At 41.5% G+C, this 25,068-nt stretch overlaps 1 protein-coding gene across 4 annotated transcripts in view; it reads right to left on the minus strand.

The window, feature by feature from the left end:
- The window catches only part of LOC122539369 (alpha-1,3-mannosyl-glycoprotein 4-beta-N-acetylglucosaminyltransferase B-like), a 251,205-nt gene that overhangs the window by 92,980 nt on the left and 133,157 nt on the right, over nucleotides 1-25,068 (minus strand). For all 4 annotated transcript variants that reach the window (XM_043674130.2, XM_043674129.2, XM_043674128.2 and 1 more), the window contains exons 4-6: nucleotides 24,309-24,442; nucleotides 9,979-10,025; nucleotides 8,463-8,576 (exon numbers count right to left, since the gene is read on the minus strand). In XM_043674130.2, coding sequence (XP_043530065.1) covers nucleotides 8,463-8,576; nucleotides 9,979-10,025; nucleotides 24,309-24,442 — 295 coding nt within the window. The remainder of the gene's footprint in view (nucleotides 1-8,462; nucleotides 8,577-9,978; nucleotides 10,026-24,308; nucleotides 24,443-25,068) is intronic.

The raw sequence follows: 25,068 nt of genomic DNA on the forward strand, positions 1-25,068 counted from the left end.
TGCATTGGGCTTCAGTGGAATACTGTTGCAGACCTTGGACAGAAAAGTAAGCATGAGAACAAAAAGGACAGCTTTTGTGGCTATGAATCATTAATACTTTCAATGATGAAGGTGAAAAACAGTGGTGAAGTATTTATGCTTTTGAGGGTAAAGTGCAGGAAAACAAAACAAAATGGGCATGTGTCGATAACTTCCACTGGACCTCTACTTTAGCACCTATTGGTTTGGTGCTTCTCTTATTATTAGGAGGCCCTTGATGCACAGAAACATTCCGTGCCCTCCACACTGCTTCACTACAATGGGCCATTATAATACTGGCTCCAGAGACTGAACCCATAAAATAAAAGCTGCAGATACTAACATGAACATTGCAGTCACATCAGATTTTTGTTTTAGCTAAATTTATATATATAAAACAATATATAACCAACTAATCAACAGTAAAGTTGGACATTTTCACAAGGGATAAGACAGAATAAATCAACTCTCTCCACATTCAGATAATTAACTTAATGACAGCCTTACCTTCCTGCTGAATTTTGCTTCCTTTGCAGGGGATAAATGATGAAGTAAGGCATTGCTCACTGGCTGTAGTTACAATTTTATCATCACTGAAGTGGTACAGCTCAAAAACAGAGGCTTTCATTAACATGGAATTGCTGGCAAATGGGACTAGATCTGGTCGGCACAGACAAGTCAGACCGAAGGGTCTGTTTCCATGCTCTACAGCTCTATGACTCTAATTAATGAAAAATCTGAAATTAATTGTCCAACTTTAAAACAAATATTGTGAATAACTTAATTTTGTTAGTCAAATATTGGTAGAAGCACTGACCATCAATGGTAGGATTGGAATGTTATCAATAACCATTACCAGACTATACTCCTGACTTATGATCCAGCATTGGCTGAGGATCCGCAATGTTTCTGGAGAAACAATTGTCTTGACCCATTTCTACCACTCCTCTGAGATCTGTGCATCAGGAGACCTTTTAGGTTGTGTCAGGTAGTTCCACTTCAGATAGAATGTGAATTCAAATAAAGCTTCCTGTATTCTGACTTAACACTAGGAGGTGAGGACTGTTATGATCCTATCTTTTCAGGAATGAAAACAGAATGATTTTTTTAAAATCAGCCCTTGTTTATGTGCGTTTTATCACCAGATAAAGGCAAAGCCACCTATCCAGCTAGAAATTAAATCTGGGATAGAATTTAAAATATTATTTCAAATCTACGCAACTGGGGATACAACTTCCAACATGCTTCAGCTGAGAATTCTTGAAACTCATCAAATGTCTGGTGGTGACAGATCTAGATCATGGTCCAATTTGATAAATCCAATTTAGAGGTGGTTCTTGAAGGTAGGTGGTAACTATAGCAAACCACATTTGAATCATTAGCATTTATCTTGGTATTGAAGAGAAAATGATAAAGCAAATGGAGACTATGTTGGTAGTTATTGTTAATTGAACTATTTAGAAATATTCAAAAACATCATGGGGCAATAAGGCCCTTCCAGCCTAGATGTAGGGATATATCCACTGTGTCACAAGACCTCCAATGACAATGCAGAACTGCTGACAAAATCTAATGGGTAATACTGACAACTTTCACTTATGCTATTTCCCAATGAGCATTTACCTGACATTAGAGCCTAACACAACTGTGTAACAGTTAAATTGTTACAAACTCCAAAGTCTCAAGTTTTGCCTGTTTAAGATAATTGTGCTTGTCTAATTCTGGCCTTCTGAGTAGCCTAATTTTATTTGCTTCATCGGTGACAGTGCTTTCTGCTGCCTGGGTCCTAATCTCCCCTTTCTATTTATTTTCCTTCCTTCAAAATGATTCTTAAAACATGACACTGGATCAAGCTTTTGGCCCTTTGTCCTAATATTGCCTCATGTGGCTTGCGTGTCTAATTGTGCTTTATTATGCACCTGTAAAGTGTATTGGCTCATTTTATCTCACTAATAGCTCTATATAAATTCAAGTTGTTATTGCTGAGTTGGTGTTATTTAAAAACAAAACTCATCCACTGGAATCTTTTAATATCTTATAATATTGTACTCAAAGTTGCTGCAGTATTTGGGATGGATTTACTGCACTAATATTAAGAAAAAATGAGTCATTAAAAGCAACTTGCATTAACATATTGCCTTAGGATTTTGCAAAGTAGCCAACAGCCAATTAAGTATGTTTGAAATGTAGTCATCATTGTATCTCTGAAACTAAATTGCTAATTTACACATAGCAGTGGAATGGTACTTCTAGATTCCAGATGTTGGAGTAAAAAAGAACAATTTCTGGAAGAAGTCTAGAGTAACAATGATAGGTAGTGTTATATCCTCCCATAATCTGCTGGGTGAAGGAAATGAAACTGATTCCAATATTTACATTCTTCTTATTTAGACAGGTGTACTCAGTTCAGTGGGAAAACACCTAGCACAGGCTGAGTATCAGGCTGCTTATGGCAAGTTAGTTATAATTGAGTTGCTCTGTGATAATGGAGTGATAAAGGCTGGATTTACAAGATTCAAGAAGCAAAAATATCATAATTACAAGAAGAATTCCTGAAAAGGGAGATTTATTGTTAAAGCTTTTTGTCCTGTACCCATCAGGACAAATGCAAGAATGCAAAATATCTAATGACTGTAGCAATTTATTCCACAGGAGAAAGAGGGGCTGATTGGCTGGCAAGTCAACTGTAATTAGCCAAAGCATTGCAATAGAGAAAGCAATGGGTCCTATAGGCTCCCAAATGTCCCAGGTAATTCAAAAAAGGTGCAAGGTTTAAACATGCTCTTTTCATTTGCTGAGAACAGCTCTCTGCATATTAATATTACTTTCTTCTGAGCCAACCAGAGTTGACTTCCCAAGCAATCAACACCTTTTTCTCTAGTAGCACAAGATTATTGTGATCTTTGAAATTTGGCATTCTTGCATTTGTCCTGATGAGTGCAAAATGAAAAAAAATCCAGCAAAATGTCTCTTTTTTCAGCATTAGTCATAGTCAAAAAATGTGGTGCTAGAAAAGCACAGCAGGTCATGCAGTATCCAAAGAGCAAGACAGTTGATGTTACGGGCATAAGCCCTTTATCAGGAATGTGGAAATCCTGAAACGTTGACTCTTCTGCTCCTCGGATGCTGCCTGACCTGCTGTGCTTTTCCAATGTCACATTTTTCGACTATGACTAATGCGTTCTTCATTGAAATAGCATCATGGGATTACTTATGCCCACCCCAGAGGCCGGATGGCTACTCTGTTTGACATATTTTCTGAAAGGAAGCATATCTGCCAGTGCAGCATCTCCTCAGGACTGCACTGCAGTTTCAGCATAGATTGACATTAAAATGCTGAACAAATCTCTCCACTAGCTTTGAATGTGTGAAACCTTGCTCCCCTCCCATTCTTTTCCTCGAACAATGGAAAATTCCCATGGTGAGAGTCCTTTAAAATGTTTTGGTGATCCAGCAAGCTTTCATTTACAGAGGAAGGCTTGGCTTAACTAGGAGGATGAAAAAGGCAATTGCTACAGCAGGTCCTAAATGTCCATGAAATCTTCCTACGCTGGCTGTCGTCGGGGAACTAAACAGAAATCTCTGATTTTCAAGAAAATACGTAAATCATTGTGTGGTGCTATTAAATTACCCTTGCACATTCAAATTGAAATCCCCACCTTTTCACTATGTAGCCATATTGCAGAACACTTGGCTATTCAAGCATAATGTATACTTCTATCATATTTAAGCAATTTTAATCTGAATTCCCACTTTTGACCTAATAAATGGGAATCCAAATACCATTTCTCTTCAGAAATTGTAGAAATGGCAGTAGGTAAAAGGAGTCAATGGAATGGTTCGTGGGTGGTTTTCCTCTCATTGTTCAAAGTTTTGCCAAATTATCCAAGTAAATTGAAAAGGAAATTTGATGCCTCCTCTAATTTGCTGAAAGGTGCTGTCAAAGGCTACTTCATTATCCAGCTGAGGACCTGAGAGGAATGGATAGAGTGGGGAGCAAATAATACATCCTTCTATAAAACACAGCCCAAACTTTCAGAGGGAAGTTAAGAGTCAACCATACTGCTATAGGTATGGACTCACAAGTAGACCAGATGGCATATTCCCTGTTAGCAGGAAATTAGCGAATCAGATGGATTTTATGACCATCTAGCCATTTGTTATTAATGGGACATTTCCCCCATTAATCCCCTTGGGGGGATTGAATTTATGGGCAGACTGTTTGGTTGGCAGGGTCTCCTGCAAACTCCCTACTTGAAGAGTCGGCAGGATGATCACAGTAGCCTTGCAGGCATTTAATGCTTCAAGAAGTGTTTTAGCTGTTGGGCAGTGTCTGATATGGAAACTGGGGCCTTGAGCAAAGTAATCTACTGGACTTTTTCATGATATCACTTTAAAAGATTGTTCAAACAAAGAGCCAGGATGTAAAAACAGGATGTGATCAGTAGTCAGTTTGTAATGTGAATGCAGTTGTTCTAAATTAAGTTAACTCTACAGCTACCTAGATTACACCTCTTCCCACCCTACTTCCCACAGAAATGCCGTCCCGTATTCCCAATTCCTCCGCCTCCACGTATCTGCTCCCAGGAGGACCAGTTCCACCACAGAACACACGAGATGGCCTCCTTCTTTAGAGACCACAATTTCCCTTCCCACGTGGTTTAAGATGCCCTCCAACACATCTCGTCCACATCCCACACCTCCGCCCTCAAACCCCACCCCTTCAACCATAACAAGGACAGAACGCCCCTGGTGCTCACCTTCCACCCTACCAACCTTCGCATAAACCACATCATCCAACGACATTTCCGTCACCTCCAAATGGACCCCACCACCAGGGATATATTTCCCTCCCCACCCATTTCTGCTTTTCGCAAAGACCATTCCCTCTGTGACTATCTGGTCAGGTCCACACCCCCCAACAACCCACCCTCCCTTCCTGGCACCCTCCCCTGCCACCGCAGGAATTGCAAAACATGCGCCCTCACCTTCTTCCTCACCTCCATCCAAGGCCCCAAAGGAGCCTTCCACATCCATCAAAGGTTTACCTGCACATCCACTAATATAATTTATTGTATCCGTTGCTCCGAATGCGGTCTCCTCTACATTGGGAAGACTGAACACCTCCTAGCAGAGCGCTTTAGGGAATATCTTTGGGACACCCACACCAATCAACCACACCGTCCTGTGCCCAACATTTCAACTCCCCCTCCCACTCAGCTGAGGACATGCAGGTCCTGGGCCTCCTCCACCGCTGCTCCCTCACCACCCGACGCCTGGAGGAAGAACGCCTCATCTTCCGCCTCGGAACATTTCAACCCCATCAATTTGATTTCACCAGTTTCCTCATTTCCCCTTACCCCACCTCACCCCAGCTCCAACCTTCCAGCTCAGCACTGCCCTCATGACCTGTCCTACCTGCCTATCTTCCTTTCCACCTATCCATTCCACCCTCCTCTCTGACCTATCACCTTCATCCCCACCCCCATTCACCCATTGTACTCTTTCCTACCGTTCCCCACCCTCTTCTCTGACCTATCAACTCCATCCCCACCCCCATTCACCTATTGTCCTTTATGCTACTTTCTCCCCGTTGATTTTCCTGCTCCTCGGATGCTACCTGTCCTGCTGTGCTTTTCCAGCACCACACTAATCTAGACTCTGGTTTCCAGCATCTGCAGTCCTTGTTTTTACCTAAATTAAATGAAGTTGTGTTGCTGAATCCCTAGAGCGTAATTGTTTGCTAAGCAATCCAAATTATGAATATATATCAGCTGAAGTCTTCAAATTAAATCAACCTAACTCATTGTTTATTTTCCCTGTGAGTTAATTTAATGATTGTGTGTAAGGGAGCTGAAAATGCTATAAACTTTCTCCCCGTTCTTAAACTTGTTCCACTCATCTCAAAGTTGAGGCCACTTGCTTGGCCCTTTGGCCACATAAGGGCCCTCATCAAGGTGAGTTATGGGGGTCAGCATATGTCTTGTCCAACAGTATAAATTGCACATAGTTCAGGTACATCTGCCAGGCTAGCAGGAACGCCACCAAGGGAATATACCAGTGGAGAATCATAAAAGTTTGCCCCATGTTACCAGAGCATTAGTGAGACCCTCTATTACTAGCACAGTAACATTACTATGATGCCATCATGTGCTATGTTGTGTCTATATTCAGAATACAAACTGAATTGTGGAGTATTTTACATGCTAATTTCTTCAGCTGATCAGGGATATATGCCTTGAATTCTACAACTGCACATTTGCAAAGAATAAGTCATGAGTTCAGTCTAATTCAGATTGCCTCATCTGACCATATGTTCCAACAGAGCAAGAGTTTACAGCATCTCTTTGACTATTGTAGCGTTTCTTTTTGTTCTGATAACCCACAGTAACAGTGCTCGGCTTGATTTCCTGTAGGTAATAAGGTGCAGTCCAAAGCCAATGTAATTCTGCTATCCATAATCTCTCAGGCTGAAGATTGATTATATAGCTCCCTTTACAAATCCGATTGATAAATAAAGCCACCTCAGTTGATATGTTTGTTTTCCTCTTTCAAGAGGTGCAGGTATTAAAGAGCTAGCATCATGGACTGTGCTACTTCAAGTTGGACATTGATTTCCTAATCAACCCAGACTAATTTGATCCAAAGTGAAGGAATCTGAGCGTATCAACAAATGTGTTACTGGTAATATGCAAGATGTTCTGGTCACTGCACTGGTGAAATGTTACACCAAGGGTCATATCCAGAGACAGCGTGACGTATGACCTATGTTAAATATGATTTTATGAAACCATAGGACTCAGGCAGTTATGCTGATTGTAACTCACTACCTGTTTAACGGGATGGTTTTTAAAAAAAGTTGAATCCCTACAGTGTTGGAACAGGACTTTCGGCCCAACAATTCTAGACTGACCCTCCAAAGAGTAACCCACCCAGACCCATTCCCCTACCCTATTATCCTATATTTACCCCTGACTAATGCACCTAACCTATAGATCCCTGAACACTATGAGCAATTTAGCATGGCCAATTCACCTAATCTTTGGACTGTGGGAGGAAACCGGAGCACCTGGAGGAAACCCACACAGACACAGGGAGAATGTGCAAACTCCACATAGACGATAAGTGCTTTTGCCAGTGCTTCCTGCTATTACTCAATTCATTAAATGACCTTGAGATCGACAATGATCTTTGTACCTGAACGTTTTGCTTCAGAACTAATCAAATTTCAATACTTTGGTAGTCAAAATCTCATTCCATTTACTTCTCAGTTTCTCTATACATTAAGTGGAATAACATTATTTCAAGAAAGGGATTAATAGATGATAAAGAAATAAAAGGAAAGAGAACTAAAAATTCAGCTCACACGAGTATTGATAATTGCTGGAGAAGTTCAGTAGGTCTGGCAGCATCTGTGAAGAGAAAGCAGCATTAATGTTGCAAGTCCAGCAAACTTCCTTCAGAAGACCCCTTCTGAAGAAATGTCATAAGATTTAAAAGGTTAACTCTGATTTCTCTCCACAGATGCTGCCAGACTTCTTGAGCTTCTCCAGAAATCTCTGTTTTTGTTTGTTTCAGATCTCTAGCATCTGCATTTCTTATATTGGTCATTGTATTGGTCTAAAATTTGCTTGGCTTGATCCACTGGATTATGTTGGATGATTATCCAATGGTGAGGCTGCTGGATCTTGCAGGGTCAGTGGAAGGACACCTGATTATTATGGGAGAACTCGGTGCAAGGCCACATCAAAAAATTCCAGTGCATGACCATGAAAATTCTGGTGATGTACTGCCTATTGCGAGCTCTAACTCGATACTTCATTCCATTAGCTTGGAACTGAGGGCAAGGAGTCTGAGTGACAACATTTTTCTAGAAAACTTTCCAGGGAATATTAAGTCAGTTATGGACATGCCAATCACATTCAAGTGTATTAAATCAGTCTGCCTCATCTCACTGGATGTACTGACTGCCAGGTTCTCTTCCTGAAGAACAGTCATACCAGTCTCAAAATGTTTCTCCTCCATAGACACTGCCAAACCTGCTGAATATTCTCTGTGTTTGTTTCAAATTTCCAGCATCCACATTGTTTACCTTTACTCACAAACAATCTGACAACGTTCTCAACAAAATGCAAGTGTGTTATGTGAATGTAAGTTTTGGAAGCAAATTGCATTCATATCAACAAAGTAACAGACACTAAAGAGTCAAATATCATAGCCTTAGACGTCAAACATTTACAAGTTTTACATAGACAAAAACATTGCCATCTGCAATACACCCTGTATGAAGATGTGATGATGGTCAAAGTGGAAAATGTAATGGAGGCTTTTGATATAAAGAGATCCCTCCCAGAACTTGATTCAGTTGTGTTGCAACATCTGTCGAATGGCTTTTTTTCAAGAATATATATTAGTAGGCAACTTTAAAATTCACAAATAGTTACCTTACTCTCTGTTGGGTATCTCCAAACGTTTCCTTCAGATTTGAGAGGTCAGGATAAAAATCAGCAGAAGGAGAGATGATCTCAAGAAGCCCTGACTGTATTTCATTGGAGTACCTAAGAGTAGCATGTCAATAATGCAGAATTATCAATTTATAGGACAAACCTATGAAGAGAACACTATTGATTTTCTCGCAACTTGCAAAAGTAACTTGGTTTCACACTCTTGGCTGTTGAAATTACATGATGCAATATTAGAGATCAATGCAAATTTACCCGCTGATTTATTACAACCATTTAGGTTAACATTATTCCTTTTTCTGTTCAGTACACACTCTGAGGGTATTTACAACCATGGACTTACACCGAGTTCATGATTATGTTTGACAAAGTATTTCAGTGGGTTGCCATTATCTATTGCTGCCCAGGAAATTCCCATTCTTACTGTCTGTCCTCAGGCATATTGGAAGAATATATAGGCTGATCTATTTGGCCACATAATGAAGGTCAAGACCAGAGCTTCTGACCCAGAGACAGGATTTGCCATAAGGCCTCCTTAACACTCTTACTAACATAATGAAAAATAAATTTCTCACAAAAGACCTTTAAAAGCTTTAATTCCTAGTATCCCTTAATGCAATGTTAACATTATGTCACACAAAATGTGACATACTGTTCAATATTCTTATGGTTGGAAACTCCTTAAAGAATTGCATTTATTATTATAAGATAGTGGCAGAATTCATGTAACATTGACTTGGGAATTGAATTTCGAATAACCTAAAAGGTCTAAGGTGGTTTATGCTAATCAACAAGCTAAAAGTCGAAATTGTAATTTTCTGTCTGCCTGATGCTAGTCCAGGCATAACCTCTTGCACTTGAATTTGCTAATTTTGCTTGGGTTTCATTTCAAAGCAAAGATGGGCAAAACAGTTTTAATCCTTCACCCCGTCCCAAAAATGCCAAAGACCTGTAACCCCTTGCATTTTCAGTCTGGAGTCAACTTTTCTGTTGACATAGCAGGAAAAGGAATTTAATATGAGCCAATTACCAATATGTGCTCCAGACAAAACGCCAAGCTGTGAGTGGAAAATCTGAAATTAATCCAGTCGTGTAAACTGTCTTATCCTCAGGCATTGCTGGCACACTGTCCATGATTTTCAGATATCCATGATCTGTGGGAGGGCCCCTACCACCAACACAGATATGGTCCATGTTTAAATTGGTTTTCCACTTTGTGTTAGTTTGTCTTAACCTCCTAAGCTCATTGTGTAAACTGTGATAAGTGGCTTCCTCATCCTAACTCAGCTGCTTACAGGGCCTCTGCCACCACCATTAGAAACTTGCTATCAGCATGGGCTCTAGGGATAGGCCTCTCCTCCTGTCCTCTGCTCTACAGCTCTTTATTGTGTCATGATCTGATTGCAGCTCAGTAAGAATGGCAATCAATTTGCAACTTAGCACCATGAGCTGTTGCTCCAATTTTTATTCATTATCAACTAGTTGACTTCAAACTTACGTATTTTGTAAATTTTCTACCAGCTTATTTACATAATCTTCTTCCACCTGTGGACCAAAAACAGAAGAATATAATTTAACCCATCAATATTTCATGACTTATTTGTTCACTTTAATACTATATGACTACTGGAGTACAGTTATTTTTTAATTGTGTGGTATTAATATTAATTGGTTCTGTGTAAGAGAGAGATGCAAGATTTAATCCCTAAGGTAACAGGAAAGATCAATAGCCCAATTTCTGTGCAAGTGTAGCACTTCACTAGTCTATGGAACTAGTCTTGCAGAATTAAGGTCTTTCTACTCTCTGTCTTAACAATTTAACTTTATCCCTGTCTCCAAAAAATATCATCCTTTGGGGCAACTATGACCAGGTTGTGCTCATTTAAAATCTTTATAGTAAAGAGATTTTTATCCCATCAGTCTAAACTAGATTAGATCCTAGATCTGAAATTTAAGTGCTTGAACTTTGGCCATGCTTAATCTTTATCTTTAGATTTGATTAGATTACTTACAGTGTGGAAACAGGCCCTTCGGCCCAACAAGTCCACACCACCCCGCCGAAGCGCAACCCACCCATACCCCTACATTTACCCCTTACCTAACACTACGGGCAATTTAGCATGGCCAATTCATCTGACCTGCACATCTTTGGACTGTGGGAGGAAACCGGAGCACCCGGAGGAAACCCACGCAGACACGGGGAGAACGTGCAAACTCCACACAGTCAGTCACCTGAGGCGGGAATTGAACCCGGGTCTCTGGCACTGTGAGGCAGCAGTGCTAACCACTGTACCACCGTGCCGCCCACGGTGCCGCTGAATAAGTAAACATGACAATAGAATTATATCAGTTTGACAAATGTTCCAGCTAAACACGCATTAAAGATCAAAGTGCAGTGCTGTACTAAAGTGATTTTAATTGGTACACAAAACAACAAATATCCTACAGCCTAAAAATTCTGATTGCACCAATCCTGATTTGTGTTGATAAGGGATAGAGCTGCAGAGATATTATCAGGAACACAGGTGCACAGGCAAGATGAAACTATGCAATCAACGTCCAACTTTGTACATTCATACCATCATTAAGATTGGCTATTTCCATCTATGTAATATTGCCCAACTTCACCCCTATTTCAGCTCATAGGCTGCAGAAACCCTCATTAATGATTTACCATCACCTGATTTGACTATTCCAATACATGCTTGATTGTTCCCTCACATTTTACACTCTGGTCATTGAGGTCATTCAAACCTCTTTGTCTGCCTCACACTAAGTCAGATTTATCCACCTCCCTGTGTTCTTTGACCAATATTGGCTTCCAGTCAAGCAAGCTGTCCATGGCCCAGTCCTTGCCCATTTCTGTAATCTCCACCAGCCTCTAAGATAACTTAGGCAACTATTTCTGGCCACTCCAGTATCCCCCAATTTTAAGTGCTCTAACTTTGGCCATACCTGCAGTTGCCTAAGCCATGGATTCCCCTTCTGATACACTCCATCATCTCGCTAAAATACTTTTAAAAATAATTCTTAAATCTATATGTCAAATTTTACATTTTTTGGCTAAGTGCCAATTGTGTCAAGTGTTCCTGAGGATTTTTCACTGCAAAGTATAGTGAGATTTTTTTGCCATAATTTACCAAAGTCTTTAAATACATGTGCTGTCCCTTTGATGTCCATCTTATCTGATTCCAGCCCACCTTACTATGTGCCATTCCCAAAACAACTTGCCACTTACTGGATATTGCCAAAGGTCTTGCATCTATGCCATCTTTAAAAAGTCACTGTACACCCAGACAAGCATTGACAATCAGGCATTGCTCTCAATAGTAACATAATGACTTAGCAGTCAAAAAGCTGACAGTCCATCACACATTACAATCCTTCTTCAGTGGGCACTGGGGACCGAGTAGTGGTGACTTAGAAGAGAGGGTGGTTAATTGAGATGTAGCTAAGGACAGGTAAAATAAGTTGACTGGGAGTTAAACAGTGGCTGGGACAAGAGAACAGGATTGTGATGTGTGATGGACTGTCAGCTTTTTGACGGCTAAACCTTTTAAAGATGGCATAGATGCAAGGGATGCCAGTCTTTCGGTAATATCCAGTAAGTGGCAAGCTGGACAGTGACAAGTTGTGAGTCTTCAGAAGGGGAACATCACTCAATGGCAAGAACCAGACAATTCCAAAGACGAGCTTTTATTTACAGCCAGCAAAATTTATGAATGCAAACCAAATGAATAGAAGTTGTCGTTTGTCCCGCAATTATTCTAGGGTTCATGCTGCACCCAGCTCTCATCTACTGGAATCAGGTCAGCCAGCTTCTCTCTGGCTTGTAGCATGCACACAGCTGAGTTATGTCATGCACAAGGACAGCTTCCCCCTCCAAAATGGCCTCATTCTCCTGCTTGGAAAACTGCTCTATTTCTCCCAGCTTCTCAGGTTCTATAGCATCAACTGGTTGCTTGCTCCAAATGTTCAGAGCACAGAGCACCAGGATGATGTAGCACACTCTGTCTGGACTACATCAAAGGGCTTAGGCAAAAGTGAGGACTGCAGATGCTGGAAACCAAAGTTTAGATTAGAGTGGTGCTGGAAAAGGACAGCAGGTCAGGCAGCATCTGAGGAGCAGGAAAATCAACGTTTCGGGCAAAAGCCCTTCATCAAAAATAGGGCTGAATTCCTGACGAAGGGCTTTTGCCCGAAACGTCGATTTTTCTGCTCCTCGGATGCTGCCTGACCTGCTGTGTTTTTCTAGCACCACTCTGACCTACATCAAAGGGCTTCCCCAGGGCAATCCAAACAGCAGAGCCTCATGTTTTATCATGATGCTGGTGGCAGCATGTGCCACGAGCTTGGTGAGTATGGCGTGCCAACACAATACTGTACATCAATATGGAAGTGCCCACTGCACTCCAACCTGCTCTACACAGACCGACATCATTCAACTTTTTATTGCATTCAGTAGGGTCCAGTAGCATCCTTAAATGCAATATGATGAGGCGATATTCCTTTCCTCCTAGTGCACCCACTTTAGGGTATAGGTTAACCAATCACCTGTATGTGTTGCAGAGTGATACTAACAGCGTGGGGTCAATTCCCGCATCAGATGAGTTTACCATGAAGGACTCTCCTTCTCAACTTCACCCCTTCCCTGAGGCATGGTGATCTTTAGGTTAAACCACCATCATCATCTCCCTCTAATGAGATAGCAGTTCTGTGGTCTAGTGACGTTATTTTTACAGCACCCTTAAAAGTTTCCCAACTGATGGGATGCTTTTACCCAGCATTTGTCTGATTTTATGTTATTGTTGCTAACTTCTGCATCATTGAAATTACGATGTTAGGTTTGCAAATACTAACGGCAATGTGCAAATCACCTTTAATCTGTATTTAAATCCTTGGCACATTCATTCCACATGCACTGCAAATGGACGAAAAAGTGGTTGCAAATGAAATGGAGTTTGCAAAGGTATGCATCCTAATATTCAGCAGATCAACTGACAGTAACACCACCATCCTGGGCATTGTCACAGCCATTTTCCAGTTCAATTTTGCACCTAGAGAATGGCTAGTGATGGGGCATCAAATCCAATTCACAGTGGACACTGTCAGCACCAACCTGTGCCTAGTCACCTGGTATACTCCTCTTGCTACCTGAAGCCTCCATATCCCCTTAATCTCCACATTATCCCGACAGTGCATTCCCACCCATCCCATCATGTGGACACCCAACCTCCAGCTGTTCCCCTTGCCCCCAAGCTAGTGGCCCCCTTTCCTTAGCCTGCCATGCTCTCCGATGATGATTTACCCACACCATATACAGCTAGAGTTTCTCCCTGTCACTGTCCTGATCTCCATCTCTACATGAGCTTCTACTTTTCCCTTGCCCCAGCCCCAGCTTTGACTCATCTCACGCCTTTGGCAGCAATCTCCCTCCTGCCTGCATACAGCCCCCTTGCACCCTCCTTGACAATCAACACATAGAACCCCAGAATTATTCACCTATGACCTGTGACTAAGTTCAATAGGAAGCACCGAGACATCTGAGTGCTGTGTTTGCCATTCCCTGACGGACAATACATGGTTCTAATGATTTCTTGTGATGCGGGTGTGTGCGTTTCTGTCTGTTTATTTCTCTGTCTAAAGGCAACACGTGATTGTCATCAGCCCTCCAGCCTCAAGTATTGACACCGTCAATGTTTCAACAAGATTCTACCCTGGGAAGCATTTTTCGACATTTCATTAAGTTAAAGGTGCTACATAAATATAACTGAGGGGGTCGGAAATTGTCTTCACTCCTTGAGTGGCGATCTGTGCAAGTGAGTCATTTGTCCTATCCAATTTTCATCTTGTTTACTTCAGAGAATGAAAATCAGGTATGTTTTATAATATGCTTTCATCCTATTCACCTCTCTGGGTTAACTTTCAAGCTGTGAAGAAAACAGAAGTGGAGTTTTGCTGCTGGCAAATTACTGCAGAACACTGAGCCGTAGAAATAGCCAAGCAGCTTAGAAACCATTCTTAATGCATAAAAGTAGTTTATTTTTCAACTTTATTATTTACAATCATGGAAAGGTATAGCACAGAAGGAATTCGATTCAGTCATTCTTCTGCTAGTTCTTTGAAATTAGTCCAATTAGTCCCACATTCCTGCTCTTTCCAATAGCTTTGTGATGTTTCTTTCTTCCTTAAGTATTTATATTTTTTGCAAGTTATGATCGAATCTGCTTTTACCACCCCTTCAGACATTGCATTTCAGATCATAACAATCTGCTCTGTAAAAGTACTTCTCCATATCTTGCCTACTTTTTTTTGCCAATTACATTAAATTTATGACCACTGGTTACAGATCAACCCCAGAGAATAGTTTCTCCATCCTGACATTATCTGAAATCACTCAATGTTCAGCTCATCTATTAAATCTTTCTTTCACCTTCTCTGCTCTAATAACCACTCCAGATTCTCTAATCTCTTCACATAATTGACATTTATTGCCTACATCTCCAGTAGCATTCTAGTGAATCGCCTTTGCATTTGCTGCAAAGCTTTGACACCTTTTCTAAACCACTATGCTCAGGGTTGGACAAAAGACTCCAGTTCAAGCCCATAACCAGTCATTTATAAAAGTTCAGTCAAACATTCTGCCTTTTGTACTCCTTAGAATGTTAATTTGAGAATGAATGCAGCAGAACATAAGGAGTCCCAATTTAATGCTGTACTGTGAACAATGCAAATCCTAGAAACAGGTCTGTCATTTCTATAAATGATTCCATAGGAACCTTACACAGATTTCACTCCTATCATCACAACAGCGTCAGAGCTCATGATGGATTATTTTCATGGGATCATGATGCTACTCACCAAGAGTGTATGTTTTATAATTAGCTGCTTTAAATCATTCAGATAAATACTGTTTAAATGTTTGATTTTTTAAAAATTGAGTAACACAACAACAACTCAAAATTAGCAAGCGTCTTTAAAGTTGAAACATTGACACTGAGCCACATGGGGAGACATTCTGGACATTGCCAAACACTTAACCAAAGAGGTCGGTTTTAACAAGTGTTTTAAAGGTAGAGAAGCATTGGGTCTTAAGCAAAGAATCCTAGGACCTATCCAGCTAAAGGCTGGGCTGACAATTTTAGAACAACTGAAATCAGGGATGTGCAACTCGCCAGAACTAAAGCACTGCATACATCTCAGAGAGATATAGGGCTAGGGTGGGGTTTGTAGAGACATAGGGAATGAATGAGGCCAACAGAATAATCTGAAAACAAAGGAAAGAAATTAAAAATCACAATAGTCCGCTTGGTAAACTTAAAGGGGTTGGAGAGTGGAGTAGTTAGGTCAATGGGGTTGAGCAAGAAGTAACCATTCGAGGTTGAGTGAAGCAGGTTTGAAATTGTTCAGCTTTATGGGATACAAAACCAAGGTGGAAAGGACAAAATATTTATTTGCACTTGTTTTCACGCCCATTATAATTGATAAATGCAAACTTTGCATTTTGTCATCATTTGAATGATTCCTGTATGCAGCCAAGCATACTCTGCATTACCAGCTGGCTGCTACATTTAATAAGGGACCTTTCAATACATTTGGGGAGCAAGTGTTTCAGCATCCAATCCTTTCTTCTTACTACTGGGGAATTAATGATACAAGGCTGCTGTAGAATGTGAGAACAGAATCTTCCCAGCTCAGAACAATGGGTGCAACAAGGAATCAATTTGGAAAAATTTGATTTTGAACGCCAAGAGAAAAATATTCTGATTCGGCAGGTTTTGAACACAGATGAATGGTGAGAAGCCTGTTTACATACTACCTCATTAATATGTGGTTTTCTGTTCTCTCACACCAGATGATGTCAATTGCCAATACAAAAGCCAGAGTTCGAGCTTGTGAACTCAGCTTGCCACAGCCCTCTCCAGACCTCTAATTTGGACAGCAGGTACCAACATCTCAGGGTATGCTCCTTGGGCAGCAACCACCTGCTACAATACCCAGTCACCTCCACTGTCCATGGCAATTGGCATCAAACACATACCAGCCTCTTTGGATGCTCATGGTACATTTCTGACCGTACTTATAATACAGTTCTCCACTTCAATGCTGGAGAATGATGACACCTTTCATTCTAATGCTGTTGACAGGATACTTAGCATACAGGGACAAGCACTGAGACTATGGATTGATCCAAGGTGCATCTCAAGGCTCCTCGCTTGGTGTCTTCATACTCGCCCACTTGGATGTTTACAGTATCTCTGCCTTGCCATGCACTTTGCCTCCTCATTCAGAACTGAAAGGCTTACAGTACTTCTGTCTTGCCTTGCCAGTTAGTGTAGACATTAAACATGGCAGTTTGGCATGCTGTCAGCAGGTCATTAGTCAAGGGAGTGGACATGTTTACGTATGGCACTGTCCAACATCAATTTTTCATTTGCACCATGTGCCAGCCTCAGCACATGGAGCAAGCACACTGCATGGGTTTCAATCATAGGATCTTTACTCAATGTCTAATGGCAATGGTTTCCATCTAAACAAACCAGCCTCCGATATCGGTTCAGCGCTTGGACACGGTGAGTTGACTGCTTGAAACAGTCAAGGGCAGAAAATCTGAACAACTTCAGTGCAGGCAGTGGACTACAGGCAGTCGTGCAGATCCAGTGCAACCAGCCCTAGGATTCGTAGTACGTCAGGGAGGGGTCTGATCAGTCATCAGTTAGGGCTATCCATCCAAGTCTGTCAGGGGGTTTGTCCATGGTTCGACGTGGGGGTCAGCTCAGTGAAAGTCGAGGAGATTATCATGGGATTTGGCAGTGGGGATTGTGGGGATTGTGATGTGGGGGAGATTACAGGTCATGGGAGGACATGAGTCACTTTGGGGAAGGGGTCATTAACAGTCACAACCACTCTAGCTTCATCAGGTGACAGAATGGCACAATGTTTGACATAGATAAGCTGAGGGTTCAGGGCTTAGGGGTAATGTTGGGAGATTAATTTCTAAAAGAAAAGGTGGGTGAGAATGCATGGAAGCTCAGTACAGATGGGTTCCACATTACCTTTGTCCTTGCTATCCCTGTTGAATCCATCTGAATTGAGTTTCCATATATTCATCAACATGCTCTTAAATGCAATGCTCCTTTTCTTGCATGATTTGGGCAGTAGGGTGAGGTACAAGGTATTGATAATCATTCAGCACTTACAAACCCTAGCCATGGATAGCATGGCTAGTGCTGCAGTCTTCAAAAGTCCATGGAGAGCCATTCCATTGGCCTCTTAGTCAGAGCGCTCGATGTCACGCTGCACAGGGGACTATGGTAAACCACCATTTGTGTGTCATGCAAATTCTGACTGCTTACATTACTATGGACCTGTTTTTTTTCTGATATCACCCAAATTGTTCATTGGAACTGTTACCTGGCCAGAGCAGGACTTGTTGTTATTCGTAGCCATGACATATCAAATACAAAGAGAAGTTGAGATGCATCAACAAGCTCAGGACCAGCAGCAACCTCCAGAAGATGCCAAACGGTCTCCATATGAAGAAATTGCAGCTGAAAATCCCCCTCAGGATGTGCAGGAGATACAGGAGGCTCAGTGTCTATTGCCTTCAATATCATTTCCTTCACATGAACAAGGTGCAGTGTCGATACAAAGTGAGGATGTCCTGGGACATTTTCGCCAAACTCTGCCAACTATAGAAGCATGATCTTTAATTGGAAAGATTGGCTGGCCACACCATCCCCATGACAGTTAATTTGACAGCTATGCTGAACTTTTATGCAACGACTGCTTCCAAAGATCCATTGACGCCTGTGTGGGATCTCACAATCTTCAATCCACAAATAATTCAAGACAGTTATCAGTACAATTTGTAATAGATCTCACTGCTTCTCCTCAGCCCCAGATAATGACTCCATTACACAACCTGCCAACTGAGGGTCAGGTATAGATACCATGAAGCCATTTCTTCCATCCAGGTCATCAGGAAGCAGATGATAGGCCTCTTGATGATGAGGTTCTGCTGCTTGGATTAGTTAGAGAGATGGTTCCAGACAGAATGTTCTCCATGATCCTTACAAGCTGTGCTCTGCACATTTGGAGGAGGCATAGAGGAGATGTATAATGGAAGTTGAAGACCTGGGAAAGCGGTAGCGGTCTTCTGAGGAGGAAGATGAGGCCATTGAACAGGAGGAACATCACCTTCTCGATGATGCAGTGCTGCAGCATCATGACAACAAATCAGACAGGACCTCATTGACTCGCTATTCCAGTTGATGTGAGCTGGGTGCAATGATCACAAACTGACCATAAATTTGTCAAAAGGCAAACAGTCCCTGCCTGTTCCCAGAAGCAAACAGATTTTCTTTTCTTTCTTCACTTTTGCTGTTGCTGAATAAAAGTGAACATATTCAACCATTTAAAGTATGGAATGCTATTACATTGACCAAAATGAAAATGTAAGGCTACACTGAGTCTTAGGGAAAGACTATTTCTCCAGTACATGAGGAAAGACGAAATGGTACTAAAAACAGGTAGCCTGGGTAATTTGGTTCTCATAATTACAATTAAAATGTCAGCCATGCCACCTATGTGCCTGCAAGATGGCAGTGATATGGTCGACTCCTTGCAAGCTTCTGCGTGCAGATCTAGGTTTCCTATTTCCTACAATCATTCTACACTCTTTAAATTAATAGCATGCTTTTAAAAATTACTAATAACTCTATTTTATCTAAACTCACAGGTTTGAAGCTCCTCCAATCTTCAAAGCCGGCTTAAAGCTCCATCCCACCTTGATAATGTTTTTCTACAGCCTCTACCATCGGGGAGAAGGTACAGAAGCCTGAACACACAGACCAGCTGGTTTTGCAACAGTTTCTACCCAACTGTTGTTAGAATACCGAATGGACTCACAAACTCTTAACATTTGCCTGTACCTGTGTTTTTGTTTTTGCTGCTATTTACCTATTATTTACTATCTATGCTACTTAACTAAGTGACCTGCCTGTATTGCTTGCAACACAAAGCTTTTCACTGTGCCTCGGTACACGTGACAATAAATTCAATTCAATCAATTCAACTCAGAGACATATCTTTTTCTTTTCCCTCCCACTATGAGCAGAGTGAAGGGCAGCTTTTGGTTGGTAGTACTTGAACGGCTTCATGGCTAGAGTCTAAAAATGGTGCCAGGAATCCCAGGAGATCCTGGCAGTAGTGAGTATGTCTGCCATTGTTGAGCAATTGTAGCACAATTGAGGCATAGTGCGTAACAAGTGAGATGAGCTGTGAAGAATAGGTGAGATGATTCACTCAGGCTTATGGAGAAAAGCCCTCAGTGAAACTCCCCAATATTGACACTAAACTGTTTTAAAATCAGTCCCTAGTCTTAAAACTGGAGAGAAGGGAATGGAGCACTGGGACAGACAGAGGACTCTCATTCACAGATGCAGAGACTGAGTGCACAGGAGGGAAGCTATGTTTCCTTGCCTGGCCAGGGAACCAGCAAGCTGTGCCCTCTGGAGGAAATGGAGACAGTGACCAGAGAAGGGAATTTCTGGTGCTAGATTTTCCTGTTCTGATATGGACGTTGGGAATGGCACTCAAGGCCTGGATCCAGGATTTCCACCCTCCTTTCTAACTCTAGCAATATTCATTGACACAGGAAAGGCCAGTTTGATTACACAACATCAGAGGAACATATGCATGTTTGATTTCACAAACTTATGAGCTTCTGAAGACAATAGTTTTTTTAAAAATAGATTTCAAGTACTGTTCATTTATTTTGACAGATTTATGAGACCGCAAGACATAGGACTTAGAACATAGAACAGTACAGCACAGAACAGGCCCTTCAGCCCATGATGTTGTGCCGACCATTGATCCTCATGTTAGGTAAACCTAATGTACGAACCCTCAAATTTCTGTGACCATATGCGTGTCCAGCAGTCTCTTAAATATCCCCAATGACCTCACTTCCACAACTGCTGCTGGCAATGCATTCCATGCTCTCACAACTCTCTGCGTAAAGAACCCGCCTCTGACATCCCCTCTATACTTTCCGCCAAACAGCTTAAAACTATGACCCCTCGTGTTAACAATTTCTGCCATGGGAAAAAGTCCCTGGTTATCAACTCTATCTATGCCTCTTATTATCTTGTACACCTCAATTAGGTCCCCTCTCTTCCTTTTTTTGTCCAATTAAAAAAGTCCGAGCTCAGTCAACCTCTCTTCGTAAGATAAGCCCTCCAGTCCAGGCAGCATCCTGGTAAACCTCCTCTGAAACCTCTCCAAAGCATCCACATCTTTCCTATAATAGGGCGACCAGAACTGAACACAGTATTCCAAGTGCAGTCTAACCAAAGTTTTATAGAGCTGCAACAAGATCTCACGGCTCTTAAATTCAATCCACCTGTTAATGAAAGCCAAAACACCATATGCTTTCTTAACAACCCTGTCCACTTGGGTGGAAATTTTAAGGGATCTATGTACCTGCACACCAAGATCTCGCTGTTCCTCCACACTGCCAAGAATCCTGTCTTTAATCCTGTACTCAACTTTCAAGTTCGACCTTCCAAAATGCATCACTTCACATTTATCCAGGTTGAACTCCATCTGTCACCTCTCAGCCCATCTCTGCATCCTGTCAATGTCACGCTGCAGCCTACAACAGTCCTCTATACTGTCAACGACACCTCAAACCTTTGTGTCGTCTGCAAACTTGCTAACCCATCCTTCAATCTCCTCATCCAAGTCATTAATAAAAATTACAAGGAGCAGAAATTAGGCCATTTTCCATCAAGTCTGCGCTGCCATTCAATCATGGCTGATAGGTTTCTCAACACCATTCTCCCACTTTCTCCCTGTAACCCTTGATCCCCTTAATACTCAAGAATTTATCTATCTCGGTCTTAAATATACTCATTGACCTGGCCTTCACAGCCTTCTGTGGCAATGAATTCCATAGATTCACCACTCTCTGGCTGAAGAAGTTTCTCCTCATCTACACTGTCAGATCATTCAGTATTCTGTATGTTTCAAATAGAGCCCCCCTCATCCTTCTAGACTCTATTGAGTAGAAACCCAGAGTCCTCAAATGTTCCTCGAATGTTAAGCTTTTCAGTCCTGGGACCATTCTCATATGTCTCTTCTGAACACACTCTAGGGCCAATACATCCTTCCTGAGATAGGGGACCCAAAACTGCCCAAAATACTCCAAATGTGCTCTGACCAGCGCCTTATAAAGCCTCAGAAATACATCACTGCTTTTATATTCAAGTCCTTTCAAAATAAATGCCATAATTGCATTTGCCTTCTAACTACTAACTCAATCGCTCGTTTACCTAGAGAGAATCCTGGACTAGACTGCTCCAGTCTCTTTTTACTTCAGATTTCTGAATTTTCTCCCCATTTAGAAAATAGTCCATGCCTCTTTCTTCCTACCAAAGTGCCCTCACACTTTCCCACGTTGTACTCCATCTGCTACTCTCCTAACCTGTCCATATTCTTCAGTACTCTCCCTGCCTCCTCAATGCTACCTGTCCTTCTATCTATCTTTGTACCATCTGCAAACTTAGCCAGAATACCTTCAGTTCCTTCATCTAGATAATTAATGTATAAAGTGAAAAGTTGTGGTCCGACACTGAGCCTTGCGGAACACCACTTGTCACTGGCTGTCATCCTGAGAAGGACCCTTTTATCCCCACTCTCTGCTTTCTGCCAGACAGCCAAGTTCTATCCATGCTAGCCCTTACCTTACTCAATAGCCACCTCAGCGGCATCTTATTAAAGGCCTTCTTGAAATCCAGGTAGATAACATCCATTAGCTCTCCTTGATCTAACCCACTCGTTACTTCCTCAAAGAATTCTAGCAGATTTATCAGGCATGACTTCCCCTTGATGAAACCTGCTGACTTTGCCCTGTTTTACCATACACTTCCATGAATTCAGAAATCTCATGCTTCACAATGAATTCCAGGATCTTACCCATGACCAAGGTTAGGCTGATCAGTTTGTAATTTTCCATCTTTTGCCTTACTCCCCTTTTAAATAGCAGTATCACATTAGTGATTTGCCAGTCCTCTGAAAATCTCCCTGATTCCAGCAATTCCTGAAAGATCACCACTAAAGCCTCCACTATCTCTTCAGCTATCTCCCTTCGAACTTTGGGGTATAGTCCATCTGGTCCAGGTGATTTAACCACCTTCAGGCCATTCCGTTTTTCTAGCTGAGGAGATACTCAGCTTTATCTCCTCACTCTTTTGAATTTTTGGAATATTACTCATGTCTTCTACCATGAAGACTGACACAAAATAATTATTCAGTTCCTCAGCTATTTCCTTGTTCCACACTACTATCTCTTCAGCGATATTTTCCAGTGGCCCAATGTCCACTTTTGCCTCTCTTTTGCCCTTTGTATATCTAAAGAAACTCTCACAATCTTCCCTTATATTACTTGCTAGCTTACCCTCATATTTAATTTTCTCCCTCCTTACTTTTTTTTTGTTGCCCTCTGTTGGACTTTGTAAGCTTCCCGATCCTCCGGTTTCCCACTGCCCTTCGCCACATTATATGCTTACTCTTTTGCTTTTCTGCTTTTCCTGACTTCCCTAGTCAGCCATGGTTGCCTCATCATCTCTGTACCATGCTTCTTTTCCCTTGGGGTGAATCTCTGCGGTGTCTCCTGAATTACTCCCAGAAGCTCCTGCAATTGCTGTTCCACTGTCTTTCTTGCTAGGCTCCTCTCCCAGTCAATCATACCGAACCCCTCCCTCATGCCTTTGTTGTTGCCTTTAATCAGCTGTAATACCGTTGCCTCTGATTCTATCTTCTCCCTCTCAAATTGCAGAGTAAATTCAATCATATTATGATCACCGCCTCCTAAGGTTCCTTCAGCTTAAGCTCCCTTATCAAGTCTGCCTCATTGCACAGTACTAAATCAAGTATTGCCTTTTCTCTAGTGGGCTCTACTGAGCTTTCCAAAGATCTACACATGATATTACAGGGCCTATCAAATCTGTTTATACTGGATATTTTGGAGAGGTAAGGATGGGTGTATTTTCCTATGCAAGCCAATCCCCCAACAAGCTTTGTGCTGAAATATAGCACAGAGAAAGGAGCATAGTTGTATGCAGCAAGTCTTTCTGAGTGTCACCACGACTGCTACCAGAGTGCTATAACCAGGTAGTTTTAAGGCCTAAAACACAAGGTTGGAATGGAAAGGGAAAGATAAATTGTATCTGTGTGCTATGAACATCTACATACTATTTTAAGGACCTCTCAGACTCTCCAATCTGACAGGGTTCCCAGCAAGACTCATTGCAAACCTATTTTGGAGAAATGAAAATGGAATGTAATATGGGAAAGCAGAAAAGCTTTACCACTTCCAATGGAATATGAATCCAGCCCCTGTGCAGACATACATTCCTTTATGTCTACTACAAGGTTCCACAAAAAAATCTTGCTTTGAGATGCTTTGCAGAATGCCTTGTTTGTTGGATTATTTTTTCATACCCTGAATCTTCTGAAAAGAACAAAGATGAATTAATGTTTCAGGTGAATCCATTTCATCAGAATCACTTGCTCTGTGTTTTAATTAACTCTGATGGAACAGATTATCCTCTCTTAAATTCCATTTAACACACAGTTGTGGAGCTTATTCATTCGCCATGACAAACAACAATAATTCATTTACAACTTCAAGAATACACTTAAAATGTTTAGCAGATCTCAAGAATATTAAAAGTTAATGATGGCAAAGTTTACTAGTCCATTTGAGAATGACTTTGACATTAACATTTTGTTCGGTGAAATAGAATTTAAAGCTTGACTGACCTCTGCAATGAATACAACTATTACACATTTTTTCTTTTCCTCTGGAGACAGCTCATAAATAAGGGAATTCAGTGTGTCCAACAGGTAAGTTTGTGATTCTCTCTTTACTGTGGGTACGCCCATCACCAGCAAGGCTAAAATGAGAAGAGAACTGGTGAGTGAAGGAGTGAACATCACAACTAGAAATTCAACAACAAGTTAGGCAAGTGTTATATGGTATAGGTGAGGGATTTAAGGCCATTTGAAGTTTTGAACAGAAGTAACATGTACAATTTCATGCCTGAAATTAATGGAAAGAGTTAATTCAATTTTTATTCTACTCGGAATTTAAAATGTTATCTATTTGTACACAATTTTGCCTTTTATTTGGAGACACCCGGGAAAGGCTTTGCATTCTGGGCCAGAACTGCAAATGGGATCAGGTCCCAAATACAGGTCCTGACTGATTTTACCTGAATTGGCCAAATGGTGGCCAGAAGACATGCTGGCAGTCCAATTAACAACAGTCGTCAGGCTATGAATGCCTGGGGGCCAATTCCTGAGGAACTCTTCAACAGGTTGGACTGTAGTTGCACCTATGACCCGATAGGAGGCAGAAATCTTCAAAGTCTGCCTGGGGCACTCACAACCCCTGCCCCCAGACCTTAACACTTCTTCTCCCATTCAAGATCATCCAAGGCAACTGCCACCAAGCCATCCCCAAAGGGGAACCACAGCCCAACTGAAAAATTGCAGCAAACTATGCTTGGATCAGCTTGGA

This window comes from Chiloscyllium plagiosum, unplaced genomic scaffold (assembly GCF_037043375.1).
Source record: "Chiloscyllium plagiosum isolate Xiang-an unplaced genomic scaffold, Cpla_swu_hap1 HiC_scaffold_36, whole genome shotgun sequence".
NCBI lineage: Eukaryota > Metazoa > Chordata > Chondrichthyes > Orectolobiformes > Hemiscylliidae > Chiloscyllium > Chiloscyllium plagiosum.